Consider the following 27,646-nt stretch of genomic DNA (forward strand, 5'->3'; position numbering starts at 1 on the left):
GGATTTTCCTGAACTCTTGGCTGTGGAGGGCTCTGCCCATGGTTGCTCAGCCCTGCTGCTTTGAGCCTGAGGCCGAACATCATGGCAGGGCATGTGTGGTGGAGGTAAAAGTGCTGTCCTCGGGGAACCTGGCAAGGCAAGCCGACTTACCTATGTCTCCCTCTTAGAGGTGACAAAGCTCAAATTCAAGCTGGTGATGAGCCACTTGTAGGGCGCAAGTGTTAAAGGAAAAGGTGTTTTATTTCTCTCTTGATTTTTTTTTTTTTTACTCAATCTATTTTATATTTTGACAGTGAACTCTTACTGAACCTATTGGATTGGTACTAACTGGTTTCTCCGTTTCCCACAGCTTTCGCTGTCCTTTGGCTGCCATTCTGTAGAACTCCCAGCAGGACCATTCCATGCACTCTTTGTGTGGAGCCCCTCCCAGCAGCCCCAGGCCTGGAGCCACTGTGCTATGGCTGCCTTCAGACTTAGTGCTGTTGACTTACAAGGTCCCTTGCCTTTGGCTGACATGGAGAGGCCTTGGGTTGGGTACTCAGCACCCAGGGGCAGAGCATCCTTGCCTAGTCTCCAGTACTATTTCCTCATAGCTGCCAGCTCTTGTTGTCTGATTCCACAGTCTCAAGAGTCCCAGTGAAGACACAGGAGCAGAGAGCAGAGTGTGACTTTTAGAGCTGGAAGTGGAGGAGAGGAAGAGAGGGACAGGTTGGTTAATGGTCACAAAGTTTCTGTCAGGATGAGTAAGCCCCGCTGTTGTATAGCACAGGGAGGTGGCTCTGGCTGACAATACTATAGTGTACATTCCCAACAGCTTCCAGGGAAATTCTGACTATCCCTCCATAGTAGGCATTTTTTTATTACTGTGATAAAAACGTGGTGACCAAGGCAATCTACAGAAGAGTTTATTTAGGCTTACGGTTCCAGAGGGTGAGTATCCATCATGGCAGGGAGTTACAGCAGCAGGTGGTAGGCATGACAACAGAACCAGAGCGCTCATATCTCAAACCACAAGTAGGAAGCACAGAGGCACACTGGGAATGGTACGCGGCTTTGAAACCTCCAAGTGTACTGCCAGTGACACACTTCCTGTAACTAAAGCCGCGTCTCCTATTCGTCCCCAAATAGAGCCGACAGCTGGAAACCAATTGTCCAAATGCCTGAGACCACAGGTGTCACCTCCTTCAGACCATCATAACCCCACCACAAGGAACATGCTAAGGCTGTGACAAATTTGACACATGTACCAACTATCCCATTTTACCCCACAGATACGCACAGCTCTGTGTCAATGAAACCATGTATATTTCAAATAGATCCGCTTGTACTGTCAGTGGAGGCAGGCAATCTCCACTTAGGTGGTTGGCTGTGCTTTTCAGTAATTAGGGTAAAAATTCTCCTCCTCTCTTGTGCCTCCACTCTTCTTTTTCTTTTCCAACGAAGAGAAATTTATATAAATAACCCAATTGTGCAGCCCAGGCTTGGTAATGAAGCCATCTTGACTGAGACCTCCAGAACTGACTCAGGCAAGGGCCTGGGCAGGGTCCCGGTGGGGCTGTGACCTGGTGGGGACAACTTGTGAACTAAGGAGAGGTACAGTTATAGCTTCTGGCCACCCACACAGCCCATTCTTATCCCTGGTGGCACCCCATAACTACACAAGCCAATAAAACACAAACACCAGTCCCTGTGCCAGCACCAGGCCCGTCCCCTAGATGTTTGGTCTAACCAGTCAAACGCGGGGGTCTTGGAATTTGATGTGTAGCCCAACGTGGACCCGTGTATCAGACTCTCTTCCGTGTGCTCTGCAGTCCAGCTCAGCATCTGTCCTGTTTAAATGTCCTTGTTAGGAAGTAACGACAGTGTTGTCTCAGAACCAATAACAGGGCATTAACTTTCCATTTTGATGAAGTCTTTAGAGTGGAGAGGGAGACCAGTTAAAATGAGTGAATTCAGCAAACACTTTCAGGGAGTGGAGGGAGACCAGAGCCCTCTCCTAACGGCATTCACTGGCTGAGGTCTGGCGAACAGGGGCACGGGCGCCACCTTGTGGGCACATGAATAAGTGTAGGATTCCAGGGGGAACAGGTGAGGAGGAGGTCTTCCCTGGGTGGAGGATCAGGAAAGATCTCCCAGAGAAAGACATTTCTCCAGCTGCCAAACACAGGAAGGCAGGGAGACACTATACGCTCGGGCTGAAGGTAGCACATGCCACTCTGAATGAGTTGCCTATCCAGCAGCAGAGGGCAGTGATGGTTGACTAGTTACAGCATTTAGAGTGAATAACTAGAGTGTCTGGCCTTGAGTGGTGCCGGCTGTTCAGGGAACCTAGAGAAAGCACTGCCTAAGTTTAACTTCTGAAGCCAGCACAGAGAGGTGTGGTAGCCACAGCAACCAATCCACATGCCAAAGAAAAACTGGCATCTGTGCCAGCCAGCTAGCCGTTGGTTTAACCAGACAGACCAAAGACCTTCTTTCGAGACAGGGTTTCTCTGTGTACCCGCACTGACTGGCTGTCCTGGAACTCACTCTGTAGACCAGGCTGGCCTTGAACTTACAGAGATCCACCTGCCTCTGCCTCCCAAGTGCTGGGATTAAAGGTGTGCATCGCCACCACTTGGCCAGAACAAAGATCTTAATTCTAATTATTTACATGAATAAATGCTATACCTCTTTAACGGATCTGAGACATAAGTTGTATCTGCAGATGTCCTCTGGATAATGAGGGTGCTGAGAAAGAATGACATGTCTTCCTGTGACTCAAGGAGAAAAAAGGGGGGATTCTTTGAACTCCTCCTGAGTGCATCCAACAACCAAATGCATGCCTGCATTGCACAGACCCCTGCATTCACAGGGGCGGCCGGCATCAGACAAACAGATTTAAGTGTTATAAATGGCCTTTGCTTTTGCAAGCTTGCGTGCCTTTTGTTTGTTTGGTTTCTCAGCCGGGAGATTATAAAAATGAGCACATACCTGCTTCTGAACAACTCTTTAATGATCTTTTTTATGGTTCTGTTCTCCTATTGATCACTCTCTTCTTGGGGTATTTAATCTAAAGCCAGGGCGAACATTTATCTCAACATGCCAGCCTGCATGCTGAGCCTCTCGCAGAATGATAATGAGCACAGAGCTCGCAGAGAAATGAAGTCCATGGGTCCAAAGTGGAGCTGGTGAGCTCTGAAGTTAGCAACTTTGGACTGAACTGAAGTAGGCAAATGCAGGCGAAGAATCCGACACCAGCAGGCACATCTGTGTGTGCGTTCCCATGTGGATTCACCACCAGCCAGAGGGCAGGAGGTGTGACCCTCATCGATAGATCAGGAAACAGGTCATGTTCTGAGTTAGCTCTCTACCATGTGCAGCCTGCTGATGCCCAAGTAGGTCCTGGGGGTCAGTGACCTGCCTACCCACAGCTCCCTGCACGGATCTGCCTGCTGAAATAATCAAAGGGCTAACTCGATTCATCTAAACAAATCAGTTGACCTCTAAGTCACCCTCATTGTGTTTCTTGGTGAAGACACATAACGTTGACTGGGTATTTATGGTGTTCTGCTAGGTGCTTTTCTGCTACATCTTAAGAAGAATTTCATTTTCTCTGCAGAGAAAAAAAAAACAGAGGTTCAGAGATCAAAGACGAGGGTCCATTGGCTGGAAGTGGAGATGTGGGATTTGAAGCAAAGTGGGAAGCCTGCCTCTGTACCCACAAGGACATAGCCGATTCCCTGCTCTTAATCACTTAATCCCCATACAAGTTACCGATCGCATCTAGTATTAGGTTTATATGTTGAAATGAGGAAGATGAAACTCACAAAATGTTGAGTGAATTAAATGGGAAAGCACACAGAGAGCCTGAGAATGCCTGCTAAATGCTCAGCAAATAACATGTAATTATTGAGTTGGCTGGATTTCAAAGACATAAGGAAAATATAGGTTTCCCATACTCTTAGTTCTGAATAAATGACTTATTGGATTGATACCCTCAAGGAATATTCTATTATATAAACAGAGCATCTGGAGTGATATGTGCCCTGAAACCTGCCCCCCACCTCCAGTCCCATGGATCATCCCGCTTTACCACTGTCTTGCCCCGCCCCCTCACCAGCTGCACCAGAGAGAGTTCACCCCGGATTGTGAGCACCCAGATGTGCATAGCTGCTCGCCCATTTCCACTTCACACAGTCATGGCTGAGGTAATTTGTGAGCTGAGGTGCCCTGTGTGCATCTCTATAAAGCACCAGCAGGCAGACATTGGACATAACACTTTGCCAGTAACACCCTACCCTGCCCACAACAGCTGCAGTTCTCTCCTAGAGACACACACGTACCTCCAGGGACAGTCACACTACTACATCAACCCAAGACTGAAGCCCTAAGTTGGTTTCTAGACCCTGGGCTAGTAGATACCACAAGACACACGAATCCACTCCGAGAGCATTCCAGGACTTTCTACATCAGACAGAGCTTGCATGCATGCATGGAAAAGAGCATGCTTGGATGACAAATAGCTCCAAAGGAGCAAGGAGATCATTCCACTTTCTTGCAACATTTCCACTCAGGAAGCAAGAGAACGTCTTGGTGTTGCCTGCTGCATTGGCTTTGGTGACCATTTGATCCAAGATGTCTCCCAGTTTTTTTAGAGTGCGACCTACCAACAAAGGGTTTATCAAACCAATTAGCCCAAGAGGAATTCCTTACTGACAAATAGCAAGACAAAGCAGAGAGCCTACCCACAGGAGGAGAGCTCCAGTGAACTGCCCAGGGCCACCCCCTTGGTCTCAGCTCTCACCGTGTCCACGGCCATCATGTGCAAAAGCTTCCTGAAAGGCTCACCCAGCAGTGGGCAGGCAGGGGGCCCTCTGAGACAGGATAGCCCTCAGCCACTCTTGTGTCAGGGACCAGGCGTCACAGCTTCTGTCCACACAGAGGCTGCATTCTTGTCATGGGAAGGCAATGGAGGGAGTTTCAGTCACAGGGAGAAGTGTCCCGTGGCTGTGACGTGCAGGAACTTAGCAGTATGGCCAGTTATCCTGGAGACCAGGTTAGCTTAAGCTAGGGGCTTAATGAAGGTGTCTCTGTGAAGATGGCCTGCATGCAGAGATCAGATGGATGGATGGGGGGAAACTGAGGAAAGCCTTCCTGATAGCAGCATCGGTGGGGCTGTGAGGTGAAGTCAGGCTGTGGTGGCAGGACTGAAGGAAATAGGACCCCGAGATCTAGCAGAGAGGGCAAGGCTGATAAAACAGGAAGTAGCAGGCAGGTGGGACCCTGCCAGCGGAGGCAAGAGTGGCCTCTGAATACCTGTGAGCAAAGGGTCACCCAGAATCCAGTTTGCATTCCTAAGGATTGCTTCTGCTTCCGCTCAGGGGTAAAGCAGGGACCACGGAGGGCCAAAGGGTTGTGAGATGGTGCAGGAAGCCTGAGCAGGCACTGTGGCTGACTTCTCTACTGCCAGTCACTCCAGACTCCACAGCCCTCCACCAGGACAGTGTACCCACCATGCACCCACTCAGACCCGTCAGTCAGGTCACGACATGGTCCCCTTGACTGTGCACACTCCTAAGACTGCACAGCTGGTCTTCTGGCTAACGGGCAGCTCTAACTACCCACAGGGGACCTATTTTCTAAACGTAAATTGCAACTCGAAGGATAATACAAACTACATCAGTTAAAGCCAAACCAAACTTACATCTAACACGCCGGTTAGCATATCACACAACAGAAAAGGCGTTACCATCTAAATGTCTGCTGACTTATGACCATAAAATGAAATGGCTCCTTCAAATGTTACGTCCCTGATGACTGTGGTATTTAAGGCCACCTCTCACCTCCTAGCTTCCCACCCTGCTTCATCTCCCCAGATGGCTGCAGAGGCCCAGTCTCAGCTACCATTCACATTGTACCTGCTGATGTGGCTGCAGACATACTTCTAATCACACTAGTCACCTATTTGAAATATTCCAGACTCTCCACTAACCACAGAGGATCGGATCCATCACCACTCAGTCCTGACATTTTGACCCCGGCCTTTCCCCTAAGGATGACTCATGTGCCATCTATTGTTCCCAAAATGTGTCCCATTGAGATTGATCCCTGTTTGTGCTGGGCTAGCAGAAGAAGGTGACCGTCAAGTGTCCCCTCTTCCTCCACACCTGTCCTGAGTCTAGCCCAACAGCCATTCTGTGTACTCTAAACTTAACTCCAAACATATTTGCTTTCTTTCTTTCTTTCTTTTTTGTTTTTTTCGAGACAGGGTTTCTTTGGGTAGTTTTGGTGCCTGTCCTGGATCTGGCTCTGTAGCCCAGGCTGGCCTCGAACTCACAGACAACTGCCTGGCTCTGCCTCCCGAGTGCTGGGATTAAAGGCGTGCGCCATCGCCGCCTAGCCCAAATGTATTTTCTTTTTGGATGTGAGGGTGATCTGGCTGCGACATCTGTCACCCCAACTGATTGGTTGATTCGGCTAATCTGGCTGGCTAGGCGGGTGCCCCCTTCCTCCCTCCCTCACCGCTCCATATGCGTCCCTCCCGAAGCTGCGCACTTGGTCGAAGAGGACAACCTTCCCCGAATAGAGGAGGACCGGTCTTCGGTCAAGGGTATACGAGTAGCTGCGCTCCCCTGCTAGAACCTCCAAACAAGCTCTCAAGGTCCCAACGTACTTTCTATCTCATGCTGTCATCGGGGTTGGGTTTTGGGATCTCTACCTCCCGGCTGGCTCCAGGGCAGTGACTAGGAATTCCCTATAGGTTCAGTACAGTCATCTTCCCCGGCTCCTCCCCAGTGGCCATGTGAGGTGACTGAAACCCCAGGCAGCTCTGTGCTTCCTGAGTGAACGTCCCCTCAGAGCTTCCACACACCTGTGACCACTGGCAGGGAATTCAGAGAACAGCAGACATCTAGGAAGACATTCCTGGAAAAGTCACGTGTGTGAGAGAAACACTCCCCTCCACTTGACAACAAGACCTTCCACTTTCCAGTCCTTGTAATTAATTACTTAATTCATCTATCCATTCATTCATTCATTCATTCACTCACTCACTCACTTACTCACTTATTGACTTACTATTTTAACTAATGCCATCTTTCACCCAGAAGTAAGAGCTGACCCTACCAGGAGAATTGGTCCATCTACTAGCCTAGTACTCCCACCCCAATTCCCTTCCCTTTACGCTTTCAAAACCTTCCCTTCCCTCCTCCTCTCACTCCCTCCTGTACCCTCACCCCCAGCCCCCAACCCGGCTCTTTGAGACAGTATCTCCTACAGTTCAGACTAGCCTCAAACTTGCTACATAGTCAACGTTGGCTTTGAACTCCTGAGCCTCCTGACTCCATCTCCAAGTAATGGGATTACATGCATGTTCTACCATGCCTAACAGAGAGAGAGAGAGAGAGAGAGAGAGAGAGAGAGAGAGAGAGAGAGAGAGAGAGTGCGTGCACAACACACACACACACACACACACACACACACACACACACACACACACACACACAAGGTGGGGGAGGAAGAGGGAAAGAGACGATATTTTCCTGCGCTCGAAACTGCCTCCACCGTTCCAGCCCCACACCCTTTACCCACCCACTTCCTCTGAAGGTCTAGGATGGGCCTCAGAGTCCAGGAACTCTGTCACCTGGGGAGATAAGCCCAGTGGTTAGAAAAAGTTAAGTGTCAATGGAAACTACAGTGCGAACAACCTCAATTCCTAAAACCAGAACTTGCCCTAAGTAACACGACCGGAGTTGAAGGGACCTCCGGGGTCATCCTGTTCTTGTGTCTCCCAGTGACGTCTCCATATAGACCTTCTTGGCTTCACACACCCACAACACCCGATACCCCTGTCCTGCCCAAACCTCTCCACTTCTTTCACAGACCAAACATCGCCGTCTGCTCTACTGGAAGCCAACTTTCCTCTGCTGACAGTTCATTCTTACCGAGTTTAGCCCCTTTATACTGTTTGTGTTCCTGGCTCTTAAGCTCAACATTCACCATCAACCACAAATGAAGTGCTTAACTACCAGACGCACCGTTTATTTCCCCGTTCTTTCTCTCTGCCACCACGTTCAGGGGTGCACCCCAGGACCTTCATCTTCTCTGGTCCTGTCTCCCAGGATGCGATCCCAGGCAGCATTACTCTCCCTTAATGAACATCTCCTTTCTAAGGGTTTCCTTACATACCCCTGGTCATTGGACTCCAGGGAATTCAGAGAACTTGCCGATATCTAGGAAGACATTCCTATAAGTCATGTGTGAGGAAACACTCCATAGTCACATCTCACTGTGTCAGTCACGAAACATCTAAAACATCAGTGGTGAACCTGGGATATCACTTCATGGACCTCCGCTTTTGTGTACAAACACATTCATGCTGTAGACTCAGGAGCCATACTTGGCCTGGGAACCCCCAAAGTGTGGCTTGTGTCTGTCTCAAACCCTCAAACTTGTGGAATGTGCACCAACTTCAGCTGATTAGTGCCAGAATTGTAGCACACGCTGGTGGATTTTTACCAGAATAGTGTCCACTGCATACCAGTCACTCACCTAGGAACTGTGCATGTCGTTATTAACTGAGCACAATGTCCTGCTTGCAGCCTCTTAGAGTTATTGCTAAGGTACATGCAAACATTAAGAATTTAGCATAAATATGATAAAAATATATTTATGAAAAATTGTTAATATAAAAAGGACATGTAAACAAGTGTATGTAAAAAAATAATTCAGTGTAAGGCTCTCAGCGTCAAGTTCTGACTTTAAGCAAATCTGGACCCCTGGCTGGGCTTCAAATCACCTTCAGCTCAGCTCTTTCAGCAATGTTTGTCACTGACATTTCCGTGGAAGTGGCCAACATGAGACTGTCACTTGAAAGTAATTCCCTGCCCACAAAGCAGGGCTAAAAACGTGGCCTGGGACTGCCTCTCTTTGAGTCAGTTGTCAGATGCCAGAGTTATTCCAGGAATAGAAGCCGGAGGCAGAGCCCAGTAGAAGTACTCCAGGGTTGCCTGTGGGCTTGGCAGAGCAGTGGACTTCTGAAACCAACAGCAAGCCACAGCGGAGCTTCCTCCAGTGCCTTCCCTCCATCTCCTCGGGATGTTAACTTAAGGAGTTAAGTTTTTAGGAAGTTTTAGGAAATGCCCTCGTGGACCAAATCCATTTTTCCCTCCCATAGCTGAGGACCGAACCCAGGGACTTGCACTTGCTAAGCAAGCGCTCTACCACTGAGCTAAATCCCCCACCCTGCCAAATCCAATCTTTACATCTCTCATTAACATTGTGCACTCAATGATAACTTCAAAGAAGTGTCTCATGTTATCTGACAGCGACTTTTTAGCATTGGGGAAAGCCCAATATAACAATAAAAAGGGAGTCCAAATGCTGTATAAATGACACCAGGCAGAAGCACTGCTGTTTTGTGTCTGGAACTCACATGAACTTCAGTGATGGACTTCACAGAAACACCAACAAGTTGGCTTCTGAGGACGGCTGCTTAGCATGCTCTAACCCCCAAAGCAAGCAAGGTTGAACACAACTGTTACACGTTTCACTTTTTTTTTGTTGTTGTTTTGTTTTTCGAGACAGGGTTTCTCTGTGTAGCTTTGCACCTTTCCTAGAACTCACTTGGTAGCCCAGGCTGGCCTCGAACTCACAGAGATCCGCCTGGCTCTGCCTCCCGAGTGCTGGGATTAAAGGTGTGCGCCACCGCCCGGCGATTCACGTTTTCTTAATTGGCTTTATAAATATTAGAGAGACCCAAACTCTCACATTCAACCATCACAGAGCCATTTGAACACCACGCCCTGTAGGAGGTGGCCTTTGGCTTTCTTCTCTCACTCCAAATATTCTCATTCACACATATTTATTCACCCATTCTCATATCCATTCTCTCCTCTCTGTCCCTTCATTTCTGTCTCTCCCTCCCCTCCCCCCCTCTCCCCCCCCCCCCCCCCCCCTTTACCCTCTCTCTCCATGCTAATGTAAAAACAAGGGGGGACACACCACATGGATCCAAGGGCCTGAGAACTCTGCTCCCTGTTCCCGTGGAGACTACATAAGTGAACTCTAATCCAAGATGAGCACTTTGAAGTTTCAGAATGAAACGGACCAGATCACCTGCAGTTCTGGGCTTCCCAAAATACCAATCATGCACTGAAAGCCAAGATGCAAAGCTCTCTTGAAGGTGACATGTTGTTGTTTGTTTTCCTCTTTTGGGGGGGCCCACCACCCAGCTCCCAAATAAATCACCCACAGAGTCTTATTCTTACTTATGAATGCCCAGCCTTAGCTTGGCTTAGGTTTCTAGCCAGCTTTTCTTAATTTAAATTATTTCATTTACCTTTTGCCTCTGAGCTTTACCCTTCTGTTATCTTACTTTCACTCTTACTCTGGGCTGGCTGTGTAGCTGGGGGGCTGGCCCCTTGTGTCCTCCTCTTTCTCTCCCTCTTTCTCCCAGATTTCTCCTTCTATTTATCCTCTCTGCCTGCCAGCCCCACCTATCCTTTCTCCTGCCTAGCTATTGGCCGTTCAGTTCTTTATTAGACCAATCAGGCTTTTTAGACAGGCACAGGAACACAGCTTCACAGAGTTAAACAAATGCAACATAAAAAAAGTAACACACCTTAAAATAATATTCTACAACAGTGACACTGCATTCCTATTTTAAAGTAAGACTACCAAGAAAACAACGAGATCATGCTTTGTCATGATATGCATGTTTCATTGTGACTTGAAAATGTATTGTGATGTGCAGAAAAGTCCAAATAATGACTGTGTCATAGAGGAAAAAAATCCTCATAGCATTCAGCAGTGAAAATATCTCTCAGGTCTTGCAATGAGAGCCCACCATGCACAAACCCATATGCCTTCCTTGAATTTCAGAAATATCAATTTGGAAACAAATGCTAGGAATTATCCAAGCTGCTCTCGCCTTGACACTGATCCTGCAAGATAATGCGTGTCCTGAAAACTTTCTGGGGAGTGGCCCCGAAACAGACTCCAGGGAAGTGCAGGACCAAAGGTCTGTTAGCTGGCTTCTGTAGCAGCCCTGGGTCCTCACTTGGGTGTCTAGCACCACCTGCTCTCCTTTTGTTTACCAAGGTGTGACACTGGGGGAAGGCAGGCAGTGCCCTTTCTCACCACAGGAGGACACTGCATCCCAGACAAGTAGAAGGACAAATGTTCTGCTCTAGCTTATATCATAGTCAAAAAAGATGCTCAATTTCCCAATATGCATGATGCTTAGCCTTGTAGTTTCAGAGCCATGGATGGGACCGGATGGGAAAGGACTCTTCTATGAACCCTCAGGATCAAGTAACTGACTGTGGATGCCCAACCCCAAATGATATATCTGCAGTGCAACCCGACACCTAAGAGAAAATTTCGGAAGAAGGGGCAAAGAAAAGATAGTCAGAGCCAAAGGCCCAGATTGCCCACCGTTAGAGTTTTCCCTGGACATGGCGGGGAAAATGTACCCGTGAACTCTCAACAATGTAGTTGCCTGAACAAGACCAACAATAATGATAACACCAGCTGACATGCCAATGTGGACGGAAGAATTCCATGTGGCCCCACCCCAAAGTTTCCTCACTGATTGTCTAAACCCTGGTGCTCAGTCCAGGGCATATGTACGTACAGGCAATGCTAAATGGACTCGGTAGGTTGTATATTCATGTCTGCATATATATGCCTATGTATATACCTGTAACGAAAATTAAAGAAGTGGTCATGAATTGGGGGCCACTGGAGGAGCTGGAGGCGGCAAAGGAAGGGGAGGGAATGACATGGATGAAGTTCTCAAAAATTTTATGTCACACACACACACACACACACACACACACACACACACACACACACAGTAAGGAAGAATCCTCAGGCTCACCCAAGTATGGCTCTCCTGCTTCCTAACTGCTCCAGGTAAATGCTTTAGCTAACGTGCCAGCATAGTTCTGGGGCTTTAGAATGATCTGAGCCACGGAGCAGGAACAAGGGATCTAGACTAGCTGAGGGGGTCAGAGACCACAGCAAATATCCTCAAATTTATGCTCTTTTGTAGCATGTAAAATATGGAGCAAAAGTCATTTTTCTTTTCCCATGATGCCTTGTGACAGATATACCATGCAGCCATCTGTGAGATCATCCTCAATTTCTAATATTGTTTACAATCTTATTCCCTCAAAAATTTTTAGTAGCAGAATAAAGACAGCAAGTCCAGTTTAGAGCACAGTATTCATGCCAACAGAATTTTGAGCCCAGAGGTTCTGACTGTGGGTGGGAAATACACACGAAAGAACTGGGAGAGCCCCAGCTGACCGACAGTGCTGGGAATGGATGTGATCAATTCTGAAATCTTTCTGACTTTCATCTGGTCAGTTGTAGATGGCAGTGACTGCCTTCCATCTAACCCTCATGCTCCAAACCCCATCCCAGCACAGCAGCCAAAACCTTCACTTTCTATAGCCCACAGAATATGAGTCCCTTCATGATAAAGCAATATTTGAAAACTTATGGTTTACACAGCTCTAATTCGACTCAGTTGGTTGGGCCAGCATATAAAAACGTTAAAATACAGTTCTATTCAAAAAGTAATGCATATGTAGAAAACCAGAATCCAATTTTAGGTTTTAGCTATTTATTAATAAACCACTAAATTTACCAATAAACTTTAAAATGACTTGTCAACTTTAATTCATTACTAAATTTATCAATAAACATGATATATTGTAACACATCAACCAGCCTTCTAGATAGAGGCACCAAAAGATTTTAGCTGAGAGACTAGAGAGAGGTAGGAGCCATGACTCCATTATTCTAAATCCTTCATGCCCAACCCAATACTGATACAGGAACGTTTTTCAGATAAAAGGATAGAAAGGGATGACTATTTTCTAACCACGTTCAAAATCAGTTTCAACTTGAACTGTCAAAGAACCTAGTTTGAATATTCAAATATGTCCTCTGATGAATGAGGTACATTCCAGGGCTTTATGCAACTTGGTGCTTTAAAGCTTCCCTCTAGGAGCATCCTAAGCCCCACCCAACAGGAACAAATGCCCCATGCATACTGCTCACCTGCCATGTCGATGGCAAAAGGCCGGTCTTCTCTCCACCCGGTGTACCAGCCGACAACTTTGCCATTTTTCACCAATGGACGTTCATAGCGTCGCCCACCAACTAGGCCCACAGGCCAGACGGAGACTTTGCGGGTGGTCCTCATCTGCAAAGGGGGAAAGAGACCTGCGTAAGTTTTGTTAATGTGTTGTGACCTACGTTCCAGGAATGAAGCTACTATGGTTTCAAAACTTTAAGGTTTCCAAACAGAATCTCCTACCCCAGTTCATTGTCATTTGGCCCAAGGCTTAAGAGAAATGAACTCGCTGGGTGTAGTGGCACATGCCTTTCATCCCAGTACTTGGGAGGCAGAGACTGGTGTGGACCTCTGTGAGTTCAAGACCAACCAGAGCTACATAGACCCTGTCCCAAAAGAAAAAAAGAAAGAAACTATAAACTAGGTGCCAATGCCCAAATATCACATATTTGAAGTCTACCTGTGATAATTAAATGTTTTCCATTTGTCTCAAAATTGAATCTTTAAACTTCCTGTCTTCTAAAATGAGTCACTTTATTCCCAGAAAACTTTATGATTCAGTAAGTGATGTCACTCAGAATGACTTTCTCCAAAGTTTTCATTTCTGTAGAAACATACCTTGCCTGGGAGGTAGAGGCAGGCAGATCTCTGTGAGTTCAAGGCAAGCCTGGTCTAAGTAAAGGGCAACATAGTGGAACCATGTCCAAAAAAAAAAAAAAAAAAAAAAAGATTACAGAGCAAAGACTGAAACCTGCAAGAGAAAAATGCCAACTCATCAAAAGAGGCAAATTTATCTTGATAACAATAGACTTCTTGGCAGAAACCCTAACTGCTCCAGAAGCATGCCATGACATAGGTCAGGCCTCGAAAGTAGACATCCTTGACAACTAAGATTATACCCAGCGAAATTATCTTTTAAAAGTGATGAGGAAATAAAGACCTTCTAAGACAAGCACAAACTAAAAAATAAATAAACTAAGGTGGCAGCCCACTGCAGAATAAACCTAGAGGAACTATGTACAAAAGAACATAAGATACTAAGAAGGGACAGAATACATTTCATGAAGAAAAGAGAAACAAAAACCTGTAACAAATTAGTCATCATTTTGGCAGACCAGAAAAACTTTATGATGGATAACAGATGAACAAATTATATTTGAACCAATTGAAAAGGACACTAATACAAGAATCAGTAAGTTCTGCTCAATAGCAGCCTAATGTAAATACATTTAGCTTTTCCCCTTAAAAGATGAAGATTAGCTGGTTGATTAAAAAACAACAACAACAAAAAGAAAACCAAAAATCAAGAGCTGACTCATAGGTAATGATGAGCTGAAAGGAAAGGGTTGGAAAATTATGTTCCAAACAAAGGGAAACTAAACACAAGTCAGAAGGTGACACCTGGCAACAAACCATACTGATGTCTAACAGAGTAAGCTTGAAGGGAAAATTTGTCAGACAAGATAAAGAAGCAATAATCCATAAAAGATATAACAATTACAAATATACATACCAAACACTGACATATTGAATTTTGCAATACATGCATATTGCACATAAGGGCCAGATGAGTCCAGATGTTCATAATCATCAGTGACTGAATAACTGTCTCCAAACAGGTCATTCAGAAAACAAGCAACTTTGGGGTTAATTGCACCGGAGATAAAATGGACTTCAGAGACATCTACTAAATATTCTGTCAGAGTGCAAACTATAGGTTTTTTTCTCAGCATCCCACGGGACTTTCTCTAAACAGAAGACAGTTTAGGCCATAACACAATCTTAGTTACTTTATCATTTCTGTGATCAAATGAGCTGACAAAGCAACTTAAGAGAGAAAGGCTTTACTTTTATTTTGGCTTACAGTTCCAGGGAGTTATAGTCTACCATGACACTAAGAAAAAAATGGCATCAGGCAGGGAAGGCAGTGTGGTAGGAGCAGGAAGTACGTCCATGCTTGGGAAGCAGAGGGAATCAGGAAGTAAGGCTGGGTCATAAGACCTCAAGGTAGTTCTCAATAAGTCACGGCAAGGCTCCACCTCTTAAAGATTCTAAGATCTTCCCAAACAGTGCCACCATCTAGGGACCAAGTGTTCACATACATGAGCCTATGTGGAACATTTTACATGTCAACTGTAAAAGTCAGTCTTAAATTCATAAGAATGAAACTCATTTCTTTTGTATTATCAGATAATATTAGACTAAAACTAGGAATAAATAGCAAGAGAAACTATAACAAAATGTGGAGATTGAACAATATGCTCTTGAATGATCAGTGAGTAGATCATTGGGAAATCAGGGAGGCAATTACAGCTTCTTAGACTGAAATTAAAATGAAAACAAACCAATTCCAACCTTTGGGACAAGCAAAGAGATTTTTTTTTTTTTTGCGAAGAGATTTCTAAGAAGAAATTTTGCAACTACGAATGCTTACATGACAAACAGCAACGATACAGACAGATAACTTAATGATTCACCTAACACTGTAGCAAAACAAGAATAGACCAAACACCAAATGAGTAAATGGAAAGAAATAATAAACATCAGGGTAGAAATGAATGAAACGGAGACTAAAAGGACAACATAAGGAATCAATGAAACAAAGAGTTGGTTCTCTGAAAACATGAATGAAATTGTCAAACATCAGCCAAGGGAAGACCCAAATGCTTACAGATTTTGAAAGGGAACATTAGAGTAGATACCAAAGAAACCCAGAGGATCATTAGGGAACACTTCAAAATACATGTTCCAAAAACATGGAAAAACTAAAAGGAGCAGATGAATTCCTAGTCCTATATGATCTATCAAAACTAAATCAAGAGGATGCAAACAACTTACACAGCTATGTAATGAGCAATGAGATTGAAACCGTAAGTTTCTCAAGAAGGTAAAGCCATGGTCAGGCCAATTCATTACTCATTCTGCCAGACCTTCGACAAATTCCAACATCTTTTCATGATAAAATTCCAGAAGAAAAAGTAATAGAAGGAGAATATTTTAATATAATAAATGGAAACCTTACAGCAACATTACACTGAGTGAGGAAAACCTTCAAGTATTTCCTCTAAAATCAGGACTGAGACAAAAGTATCTACCTTCTCCCCCTTTAATTACTACGTTGATTATTGCTCTAACTTTTACGACAGTAAGGCAATGGAAAGAGGTGAAACAGGAAAATAGGAAAGGAAGGACTCAATATTCCTATTTGGAGAAGGCATGATCTTATACTTAAAATATACTAAAGGCCTCTCCAGAAAACTCTTAGTTTAAGAGTTTTAATACTTTTACCTAAGTACCAAAATACAAAATTCTTGGTTAGGGTTACTATTGCTGTGATGAAACACCATGACAAAAGCAAGTTGGCGAGAAAAGGGTTTATTTGGCTTATGCTTCCACATCACTGTTCATCACTGAAGGAAGTCAGGGCAGAAACTTGACCAGCGCAGGAACCGGGAGGCAGGAGCTGATGCAGAGGCCATGAAAGAGAGCTGCTTACTGGCTTGCTCCTCACAGCTTGCTCAGCCTGCTTTCTTATAGAACCCAGGACCACCCACAATAGTCTGGGCCCTCCCAAAATAATTAAGAAAATGCCCTACAGGCTTGCCTACAGTCCAATCTTATGTAGGTATTTTCTTAATTGAGATCCCCTTTTCTCAGATGATTTTAACTTGTGTCAAGTTGACACAAAACTGTCTAGCACAAAATCAACATATAAAAATTAGTAGCTTTTCTATATAATAATAATGAACTTGCTAAGAAAGAAACCAGGACATAATCATATTCACAATAGGACCTCCCAAAATAAAAATAAATCTAGGTGGTGAAATATCTATAAGAAAAGTTTAAGACACTGAAGGAAGAAATTGGAGAAAACTCTAGAAGAGGTAAAGACTTGTAATGCTTGAAGATTGGGAGAATTTTTATGATGAACATAGCTATACGACTGAAAAGCAATCTACAGACTCAATACAATTCTTATCAAAATGATGACATTATTCATAGAAATACAGAAACAAAATTCTTAAATTCATATGGAGGCACAGAAGACTCTGAATAATAAAAGCAATCCAATTCAAAAGGAAAAATGTGGCTGGTGCTGTAATCCTAGACCTCAAATTATACTACAGAGAGACAGGGACAGCACAGTCTGGTCACCAGAACAAGACATGTAGACCAGTGGAAAAGAGAACCCAGCAGTAAGTTCACCAAGCCTCAGTCACGAATATTTGACAAAGATGTAAAGTACATTGTGCTGTGGGATGTCCTGTATGTCAAATGTGTTCCTCTGATTGGTTAATAAATAAAACACTGATTGGCCAGTAGCCAGGCAGGAAGTATAGGTGGGACAAGGAAAGAGGAGAATTCTGGGAAGTGGAAGGCTGAGGCAGAGAGACGCTGCCAGCCCCCTCCATGACAAGCAACATGTAAAGATACCAGTAAGCCACGAGCTATGTAGCAACTTATAGATTAATATAAATGGGTTAATTTAAGATATAAGAACAGTCAGCAAGAAGCCTAAGCCATTAGGCCAAACAGTTTAAATAATATAAGCGTCTGTGTGTTTATTTTATAAGTGGGCTGTGGGACTGCCGGGGATTGGCGGGAGCTGGAGAGAAAACTCCAGCTACAACATTGAAAGAGAGAGGCAGTTCCTTCAAGAAATGGGGTTAGAGAGATGTCTCAGTGGTTAAGGGTGCAACCACATCCGCCTGTAATTACACTTCCAGGAAGATTCCACTGCCTCCACAGGCAACTGCACTCACATGCACGTACTATTCCCACCTCCCCATACATACACATAACTAAAAAATAAGAAAAATCAATTAAAGAAAGAATCAGTGCTGGATAGCCACATGCAGAAGAATAACACTAGTTCCATATAGTTCACTCTGCACCAAAATTCAAAATAGATCAAAGGCCTTAATACGAGAGAGAGAGAGAGAGAGAGAGAGAGGGGAACTGTTAGATTAAAACATTGGGAAAACACTTCACAATGTATGCACAGGCAAAGAGTTTCTGAAAAGGAAACAATAGCAAGAATTGACAAATGGGACCACATGAAATCAAAAGGCTTCTGCACAGAGAAAGACACATGCAGCAGGACAAAGAGACAGCCTCCAGAATGGGAGAGAAATCTTCGTCAACTAGACATCTGACAAGGGATTAATATCTGTAAAGACCTAAAAAATATTAAACATCAAAACAAATCATCCAATCAATAAACGGGAAAATGGAACTGGCAATTCTCAAAAACAGAAACAATTAATACATGAAATAAATGTTTAACATCCTTAACCAGGAGGGAAATGAAAAATCAAAACCAAACTGAGAGCCAGGCATGGTGGCACAGGCCTTTAATCCCAACACTTTGGAGGCAGAAGCAGATGAGTTTGAGGACAGCATGGTTTAAAGAATGAGTTCCAGACTTGCTAAGGCTGCATAGTGAGATCATGACTTAAAATAAATGAATAAAATTTAAAAACTACACTGAGATTATATTTCACAATAGTTATGATGACTACAAACGGGGAAAATTCTAGCAAGAATGTGTGTGTGGGGAAACAAGAGCCTCATTTACTGTTAGTGAGGATTTAAATTAATCCAGCAACTGGAGAAATCAGTATGAGGATTCCTCAAAACATTAAAAATGTATCTACACTATGGTCCAGCAATGCAGCCCCTGGGCATATACCTGAAGGAATTGGGGTAAACACACCACACATATACTTGTCCAACCACATTGACTGTAGCACATGCAGTCAGTCCAGATGTGTATCAACAGATAAATGGATAAAGAACTGTGAGATAGACAGACACACAGTGTAGTTCTATTCATCCATCAAAAGTACAATTTTTATGTCATCCCCAGGAAAAGGGGTGAAGCTAGAGATTATCCTGTCAAGTTCAATAAGCCAGACTCAAAACTCCAAATAGCATGTGTTTTTCTCATAGGTGAGCTCTAGATTTAAAAATATATTAAAAATTCATGTATGGAGAACAATTGTAAAGACCCTAAAGGTCCTTGTATAGAGTATGAGAAAGCTGGAGTTAGAAGAGGCTGGCAGGGCAGGGATCCATAGTATGTTTAGGAATGTTATACAGAACCAGAAGACATAAACTCTGATGCTCTACAATGTCAATATTTGCAATAACATGGCCTGATTGTCCATTTGACAGGATATACAAGGGTTCTCAACCTGTAGGTCATGAGCCCCCCCCCCAAGGGGTCATATATCAGATACCCTGCATATCAGACATTACAATTCATAACAGTAGCAAAATTACAGTTTTGAAGTAGCAACGAAATAATGTTACAGTTGCGGGTCACCACCACATGCATTAAAGGGTCACAGCCTTGGGAAGGTTGAGAACCACTTATGTAGAAACAGCAAGGAGACAAGCCTAGAAGGTATTTTCTTGATTATGTTGTCCTTAAAACATAACATGCCTGCGGGATGACTATGGCAAGAATTACTGAAGTGGGAAGACCCACTCGAATGTAGACAGCACCATTCCTTGGGCTGTAGGGCAGGACCACATAAAAAAGAGAAAATTAGTGGAGCCAAATGTTCACCTCCCTCTCTTCCAGGACAGCGGATGAAATGCGATGAGCTACCTCAAGCTCCTGCTGCCATGACTTCCCGGCTTGGTTCGACACTACCTTGCAACTAGGAACCCCAGCCATCGCTTCCTCTCTTAAAGGACATTTTGTCATGTACTTTATGTAAGTAATGAGGAAACTAACTTAATATAGATACATAACTAAATGCCCCTCAAACACACACACACACACACACACACACACACACACACACACACACACACATGAATGACAGGACATAAAAAAAACAGGGACTATCTGCGGGGCATAAGGGCACCAGTGGGAGGGTATAACAAACAAGGAAGGATAATGAGATACGAATAGATTGGAAGTACAGAGATATACATGATTGACAATGTCATTATGAAACTCATTATTATGTATGCTAATTTTAAAAAAATTATAAAAAGTGACAATAAAATGATTATAAGTTGAGAAATATTTTTTTATGAAAAGAAAGGAGAATGATTTACTAGGGGAGTTTTTCCAACGCAACTGGAATGCAAGTCACGGCATGAGAGTGAAGTAATTAGATCTCCCATTAGCCCAGCATTCCAATTCTATTTATTATTAACAACCCACCTTGTTCTAAAAAGATTTAAGGGCGTGAAGCATCCCAGGCAATGAAATTCTCATTGCATTGTTCTCCCTCAAATGTGAAATGACTTTTTATAGTTTCTGTTACTTTTATACTAAATCATTTACAATTACCTTGTGCTAGCTCATATCAACTTTTATGGTAATTTTTTAAAAAAGTTCCACTGAGTTTTAACTCTAAGTGCAGCAAAGTGTAGAGGCCATCCTTTTGGGAATCACTGCACAGTTAGGGTCCATTTTCAGCTCCCTTTGATACAGGGCTGAGCATCTGTATGGCTGCTTTAATATGACTTATTAAGTTCTTGCCCTTTCTCCTGCTGTCTATGGACATCTATTTGCTGTAAAAGTACCTAATTGCCACGGTACAGGTGAAATCATCTTTGAACTTTTGCCAGAAAAAAAGTTGGTTGTGCACATCTGTGTGGGCTTGCTTCTAGAAGCTCTGATGCACTGTTTGTCCATGCATTAATGTGGGGAGCCAAAGTCGTGTGATTCTGGTCAATCACAGCTTTATAAGTCCCTGACCAGGTTGTGTGGGTCCCCTGAGCTTCCTTCACTTCTGAAGTTATTTCCATGGTCCTGTGTCCTTTGCATTTCCATGTGAGGTTCACAGTTTGCCAGTTTCGGCACAGACTGCTCCAGCATGGAGCTGACACATGGATGTGGTAAGAACAGTGCCTTCACCATAATGACCTTTCCCAGGAGCATGGTTACTCTCTCTCCCTTCACTGGGCTCTTTCTGGACTCAGCTCTTGACTGGACCTCAGGAATGTTTCAGTGACCTAAGTTCTGAATCAGTAATAACGAATCCCAGGTAATCTATTTAATATATGTGCATGCCTGTTCTTCTCTGTAGTTTGGTCAAAAAAACAGAGACCATTTACCAAAGTTTTCACGTCGTAACCCAATTTACTACACATTCAAGTTCTTCCTCACATACTTCGGACAGTTAAAAATATGTCCTTGTCTTCCAAACACTCAGAGAACCCAGTTCAATTTGTCACACGTGTTATTTTCATTAACAGAATGGTTTATATCTTTAAGACACTAAAAATAGTACCTCATGTTTTGTGTGTGTGTGTGTGTGTGTGTGTGTGTGTGTGTGTGTGTGTCTGTGTGTGTGTGTGTATGTGCGTGTGTGTGTGTGCGTGTGTGTGTGTGTGTGTATGTGCGTGTGTGTGTGTGCGCGTGTGTGTGTATGTGTGCGTGTGTGTGTGTGCGTGTGTGTGTGCAACATTTAATCTTTTATCCTTCCCTTCCACCTCCAGAGTACTAAAGTTTTAAATCTGTGACAGATTAGTGAGCAGACCAACCACAGATTTCTGTCTTTCAATGTTTTCTTTTAAAATTTTATTCCTGTGTGTGTGTGTGTGTGTGTGTGTGTGTGTGTGTGTTACACACCGTGCATGCAGCATATGAGTGCAGGTGTCTGTGGAGGCCAAAGGAAGAAGCTAGGTTCTTTGGAACTAAACTTTCAGGCCACTGAGAGCATCCCAATATGGGTGCTGGGGATTGAACTTGGGTCCTTGGGATTAAGAGCTGTATGTGCTCTTAATCTCTGAGCCATCACTTTAGCTCCTCCGTGTCCTCTTGGTAGTACGGAAGGTTGTGCTCTGCATTCAACATCCCCAATAGTGCTTGTCAAGCTTGTACACGCCACGGACTCGCTTACATGTGGGCCCAAGAAGTTGTGCTGGGGATGCAGAGGAGGTGTAGTCACAAGCAAATGGAAGGATAGGAACGGAAGGCAAAAACATTTTGAGGTGCCAGTGAGAAGGCTCAGTGGGTCTGAGGTACCTGCGCCCAGGCCTGACCACCTGAACTTGATACTCAGATCCCACAAGGTGGCAGGAGAGGGCAGACTCCTAAGAGCTGTCTTCTGACTTCCATATAGATACACTACACCACGCACACACACACACACACACACACGCACACACACACACACACACACACACACACACACACACACACACACAGTGGCAGTTGCAATGGCTGCAAAGACATACAATAAATACCACTGATAAGCAAAAATGTTTCTAAAACATAAAAAGAGAAACTATCATTAACAAAACAAGCTAGGGCTAAGGAGATGACGACACAGTTGCTGAGTAAGCGTAAGGACCCGAGTTTGGATCCCCAGAATCCAGGCAAAGCTCATGAAGGCGGCATATGTCTGTAGACACAGTGCTTTTATTGCAAGATGCAAGATGGAGACAGAATCCCCAGAAGACTGTTAGGCTCTTAACAAATAAGAGACCCTGTGTCAAATAATATGAAAGGCAAGGGCTAGCATCCATGGTTGTCCTCTCTCTCCCTCTCCCTCTCCCTCTCCCTCTCCCTCTCCCTCTCCCTCTCCCTCTCCCTCTCCCTCTCCCTCTCTCCCTCTCCCTCTCCCTCTCTCTCTCTCTCTCTCTCTCTCACACACACACACACACACACACACACACACACACACACACACACACGGGGGTGGAGAACAGCCCACACGTATAGGTCGGCTAAGAATGGGATGATTAAGCATGGCCATAGAATTTAAGCTGGATTTGTGTAGGCTTTTCATTTAAACTAGGCCATGAAAGTCACACAGGATTCTGCCCACAGACTAAAGATGGACCTGTGAGCAGATCAGGCTAACATCAGCTGGTATTTCACTTTTGCCGAGGGCAGGATGCTGAGATGATGGACAGGACCATAGGAAGCCAGGCAATGCTACAGGATGATGTTTGCAAGTATGATCATTTTTGTTCTTTTTACAAGATTGTCATTTAAATAGCTAAACCATTGACTAGGTCCAGTAGCCCTTGCATTCTGGCAGAGCATTGGGATTCAATGGAGGAAGGCATTGACACAGAATCAGATACTCAGTCCTTCCATACAGGACCACTGCCCTCTAAAGAGCAGGGACATTTCAAAGGAAAATAGCACAGCTATTTACAGGGCTTCTTCATTCCCCCTGGGATCTAACCTTTGCTCTGTGTCCTTTCACTCAACCTACGTGCCTTAAGGAGTCCTTGGCTGCAGCTGGGCTCAGAAGGGGGAACATGTTACAGCCGATTACGACAGCAAGTACGAGCTTCCTCTAACAATTGAAACATTCTCCACGTTTTAAAGCTTTGTTGCTTTCCTAATGCAAGATATGTTATAAAAAATGTAAAATAGCATTTACATAACAGTCGCAACTTCAGGTACCTGATGTGAGTCCCAATCTAAAAATAGGAATAAAGCGAGGAGCATGAAGGAGAAGGAGTTACAATATTATGAACAGGTCTGACCCCGAAAGGCACTGTCTTCCTATTTACTCAATACCAGTGCAATATTCTGTCAGCTAATCCTCCTGCCACAGCTTTCAATTAAATGGACAGGGTGGGCAGGGCTTGAATAGCAATGTTAAACAGCTAAATTCACATTACCACAGCCTCAATGTTACAAAGGACACACAAGATTCAGTTAGCATTTCCTCACGTTTTTTCTCCAAGCAATTATAACAATTTATTATAAGAAAAGTTACATGGATATGGTAGCCATCTTAAAATGTTTTTATTCATTGCATTTTGCTTTTTCTTTCATTGAAAATGATTTTTTTCATACACTATATTCTGATTACATTTCCCCCTCCCTCTTCTTCTCCCAGTTCCTCTCCCATTTCCCCTCCCATCCAGATCCATCCCCTTTCTTTCTCTCATTAGAAAACAAACAGGCATCTAAGGGATAATAACAAAATAATAATATAAAAGAAATTCCAGGCAAATGGCATGTAAATCAAAACTAGCCAGTGATACTTTTTATTGTGTCAACATCTCCTTTAGCTGCATGATGATTAGCTCTTACCAATATCCACCTCCTATATCATGAGTCATCTGTCTTTCTGCAGCTTTAAACTGTGATTTTTTTTTTTTGGTCCCTCCCGGGGCAATGGTTAACAGGAACCCTCAAGGACCAGCACACTTCAACTAGTTGCTGTTCATTTCAATACAATCATTCCACATGGCGTCCTCTGCATGACTTTATAAATCTTGGATTTTTTTTTTTTTTTGCCTATTTTTAATTTCAGTACTATGCCATTTCCACATTGTGAACTTTGGAGGTGCATAAGCAAATTATTCTGAGAATCTAAAAATGCCAGAAAGCAGAAATGTCCTTAAGACTACATCCTCAGCCTTCCTCCTGTCTCACTGGGTAGAAGACCGAGTCTATGTTGTCAATAACTCCTTAATATTTACCACACAAGGTCTTCGCCTCATAAAGCCAAAATTCTAAGAGAGAAAAAGCAATGATATAACTCATTGCAGAATTAGTCACGTATGTTTTTCCTGGGTAAGGTTAGAAAGGAAATGTTGTTATGAGAGAGTACTGTAGAAAGCGGACCTGATCCATGGACTGTTGTGGCTTCCTCAAAGACATCAGCAAGAGCTGAATCTAAAGCGAGAACAGCACAAATCACCAAGAATGTTCTAGGAATTCTGCAAGAGACATTCACCGTGTTCCCACCATATGCTCTCACGAATGAATGGCTGCAGATGATGGCTTTAGGGACTCCAGTTCTCACAGCTGGAGTGAAAAATTCAAAGATTGGCAAGTTGGAGGCTCGAATGTTCCATATGGTAATGGAGGAGTGTAGCAGTCATCGTTTTGAACTTCATGTAGTTTTAGGAAGATGGCGATTGACAAATGAATCCACGCCAGTTAGTATACACATATTTCCTTGTGGTATAAGCTGAGGGTTTATTTAGAAGCAATGTTATCCTGGTAGCAATGGATACAACTCAAACACAGATCTTATTCTTGTATCATCTTCAAATAAAAGGAACCAGGCTGACTTAAATAAATAGCTGGTTTTAGGCCTAGGTAAGAGATATACAAGATTTTTTGGAGGTATCCTGTAAGGCTGGAAAGCCAGGGAAGTGCTCAGAAATAAAACAAAACCCTAAATCTCTCAGCTGTGAGTGGGGCCATATAAAAGGCATACAGAAGTCAACTGAAAAATCTCACCTGGCAAATCCAGAATAATGTGAATAGAGAAATCGATCACAACTCAAAGTGTAAAATAAACAACTACCAATCTACAGTAACATAGTAAATGGAGAAAGAGTCAAGTCTTGCATGGGGAATTCCAAATAACTTATACTGGTAACCCCGAGAAAGTAGAGCAGACTTCTTACGTGTGCAGTCTGTCTCAGGATGTCTTTCCAAAGAGTCCAGTATGGAAGAGGGGAGCGGGGAGTACTTCCACGGTGAAGAAGCCTGCTAAGTCCTGTCTTCGCTAGATGGTCCAGGCCAACATCATCATTGATGAAGCACACTGATCTTCTGTGCCCTTTTAGGACATGGCGAGGCTGGCCCTTACGGCTGGGGTAGTTTCTGTTGTAGAGGGAACCACAAATCCCCAGAATCCAGCGGACTCTAGGCTTGTGGTAGAAACTACACTAGATGAACCTGGTGCAGCCTGCAGGGCCAGAAGGTAAGGCGAACATTCCGTGATCAACCAAATAAAAACCTAAGTGAACCCACATTAACTGAAACCTAATGGCTGATGGAACAACAATATGTACAGTGTCACACTCTTGACACGTCATGGCAATGGTACTCTGCCCTGTGATTTGCTTCTCCAGAAACCTCAATTTCAATCTAATTGTTCCAACAGAGGGGCATCCAGCAAGATGCCGACCAATGCTCAAAACTGTGAAAATTGCCAAAAACATAGAAAATCTATAACGTCATGGCCAAGGGGAGCCAAAGGGGACAGGATAATAAGCACAAGGAGGCATCGTGGACAGGATCCTGGAATAGAAAAGTACCCTGGGGCATCAGAATGGAGAACAGACTATAGTTAATACTGGGTTATTAAATGTCCCACAGGTACATCACTAGTGTGAGTAATGAGCAAACTGAGTATGGAGCACATGGAAACTCGGTGATATATAATTAAGAAAAAAATTCAAAACCTGTTTTTAAAGTAACACCACATGTTTTCACTCATCTGTGGATCCTAGCTGTGAATTTTAAGATTTGTGTGTTTAACTTGGTGTGTCTGTAGAGGCCGGAATGCCGGAAAGGAGAGATGAAACGGAAGGGAAAGAGCCTCAAGATGGGGGATGGTGATATAAGATGGGGAGACAGGGAAGAGAAGCGGGTGAGGGAAGCAGCAGCCAAAAGGAAGGATGTGTGAAAAGCCATATGGAAACCTACTACTTTGTAAGCTAATTAAAAACATGTAATTAAAATAGAGTTTGAACAAAAAGACTCAGAGTGGTGAATGGGCTCATGGGTCAATTAAACAAAAACCCCAGTGCTGAGTACGGGATACCTCCCTATGGGTTGTTGGCCAGGGAGGCCTCACAAGTTCCCCAAACAATGTAAGTGATTAGCATCGCCAGTCAGAACTAGATGGCCAGACTATTGCTGAAGATACCACACACTTGGTGCGGGACAGAGAGATACCAAGCAGCACCTGGACTGGAAGCCTCTCCTCCCTGCTGGAAGCCTTCACGGTGCTGGAAGGTGCCGTGGGAGACACTGGGAGAGCAAAGCCCTCTACAGTCTTACTTAGCTGTGAGCTCCTGGAGCTGTTGTACCAATCTGCCAGGCAAGAGATCCCCACTGCTGTGAGGGCAGCCTGATATGGGGTAACCAGCCACTTTCTGACTGAATTTCAGGTCTGCTCCACAGGAGGGAATTCATGCCTGGAACTTTGTAAACCTGGTCAAAAGCCCATGGCTGTTGAGGTCATAGGCCCTCATGGGGAACCTAATTACTGCTGTATTTGCCAAATGGCTGAAATGTTTATGTTTATCCCCATTGATTTCTGCTGCTTCCAATCTTGGCCAGAGAAGTTTCTTTTTGTAGTGGGCAGTGCAGAGACTTATAACTGGCCAAGGCAGAAGAATAAGTGACTGTTGAATGCTCAGTCCAAAGCGGGGTATCCATATCATCACCTCTGAGGCTCTGAGAACATCTTGGAAAAGGGGCTATAAAGACCCAAAGAGCCAGAGGATATGGAATAGTGTTGTGAAATGACATGGCTGTTTTACTCATAAACTCACAGCAGCTGTAACTGCCTGCCCAAGATCTTCACAAGATTGGGCCCTCCAATGTCACCATTCACTGGGGAGGGGCTCACGAGGTCCCATCTCCCTGAGGAGCTATCAACAGCTGATGATTGCTGGAGGGAAGGAAGGGAGCCATTTTCTTTTTCTTTCTTTCTTTTTTTTTTAAAAAAAAAATAATTTATTTAACTTTATTTTATGTGCATTTGTGTGGAACTGGAGTTACGGACAGTTGTGAGCTGTCATGTGGGTGCTGGGAATTGAACCTGGGTTCTCTGGAAGCACAGCCAGTGCTCTTAACTGCTGAGCCATCTCTCCAATCGCCCCCCCCCT

The 27,646-nt window shown here is 44.1% G+C and overlaps 1 protein-coding gene across 1 annotated transcript in view; it reads right to left on the reverse strand.

Annotated features, from left to right (window-relative positions):
* Positions 1-27,646, reverse strand: part of B3gat2 (beta-1,3-glucuronyltransferase 2) — an 80,135-nt gene that overhangs the window by 16,379 nt on the left and 36,110 nt on the right. Inside the window, exon 2 of the mRNA XM_052745286.1 lies at positions 13,054-13,198. Within this exon, the coding sequence (XP_052601246.1) occupies positions 13,054-13,198 (145 nt within the window). The remainder of the gene's footprint in view (positions 1-13,053; positions 13,199-27,646) is intronic.

This window comes from Peromyscus californicus, unplaced genomic scaffold, assembly GCF_007827085.1.
Source record: "Peromyscus californicus insignis strain IS unplaced genomic scaffold, ASM782708v3 Scaffold_19__1_contigs__length_69161282, whole genome shotgun sequence".
Lineage (NCBI taxonomy): Eukaryota > Metazoa > Chordata > Mammalia > Rodentia > Cricetidae > Peromyscus > Peromyscus californicus.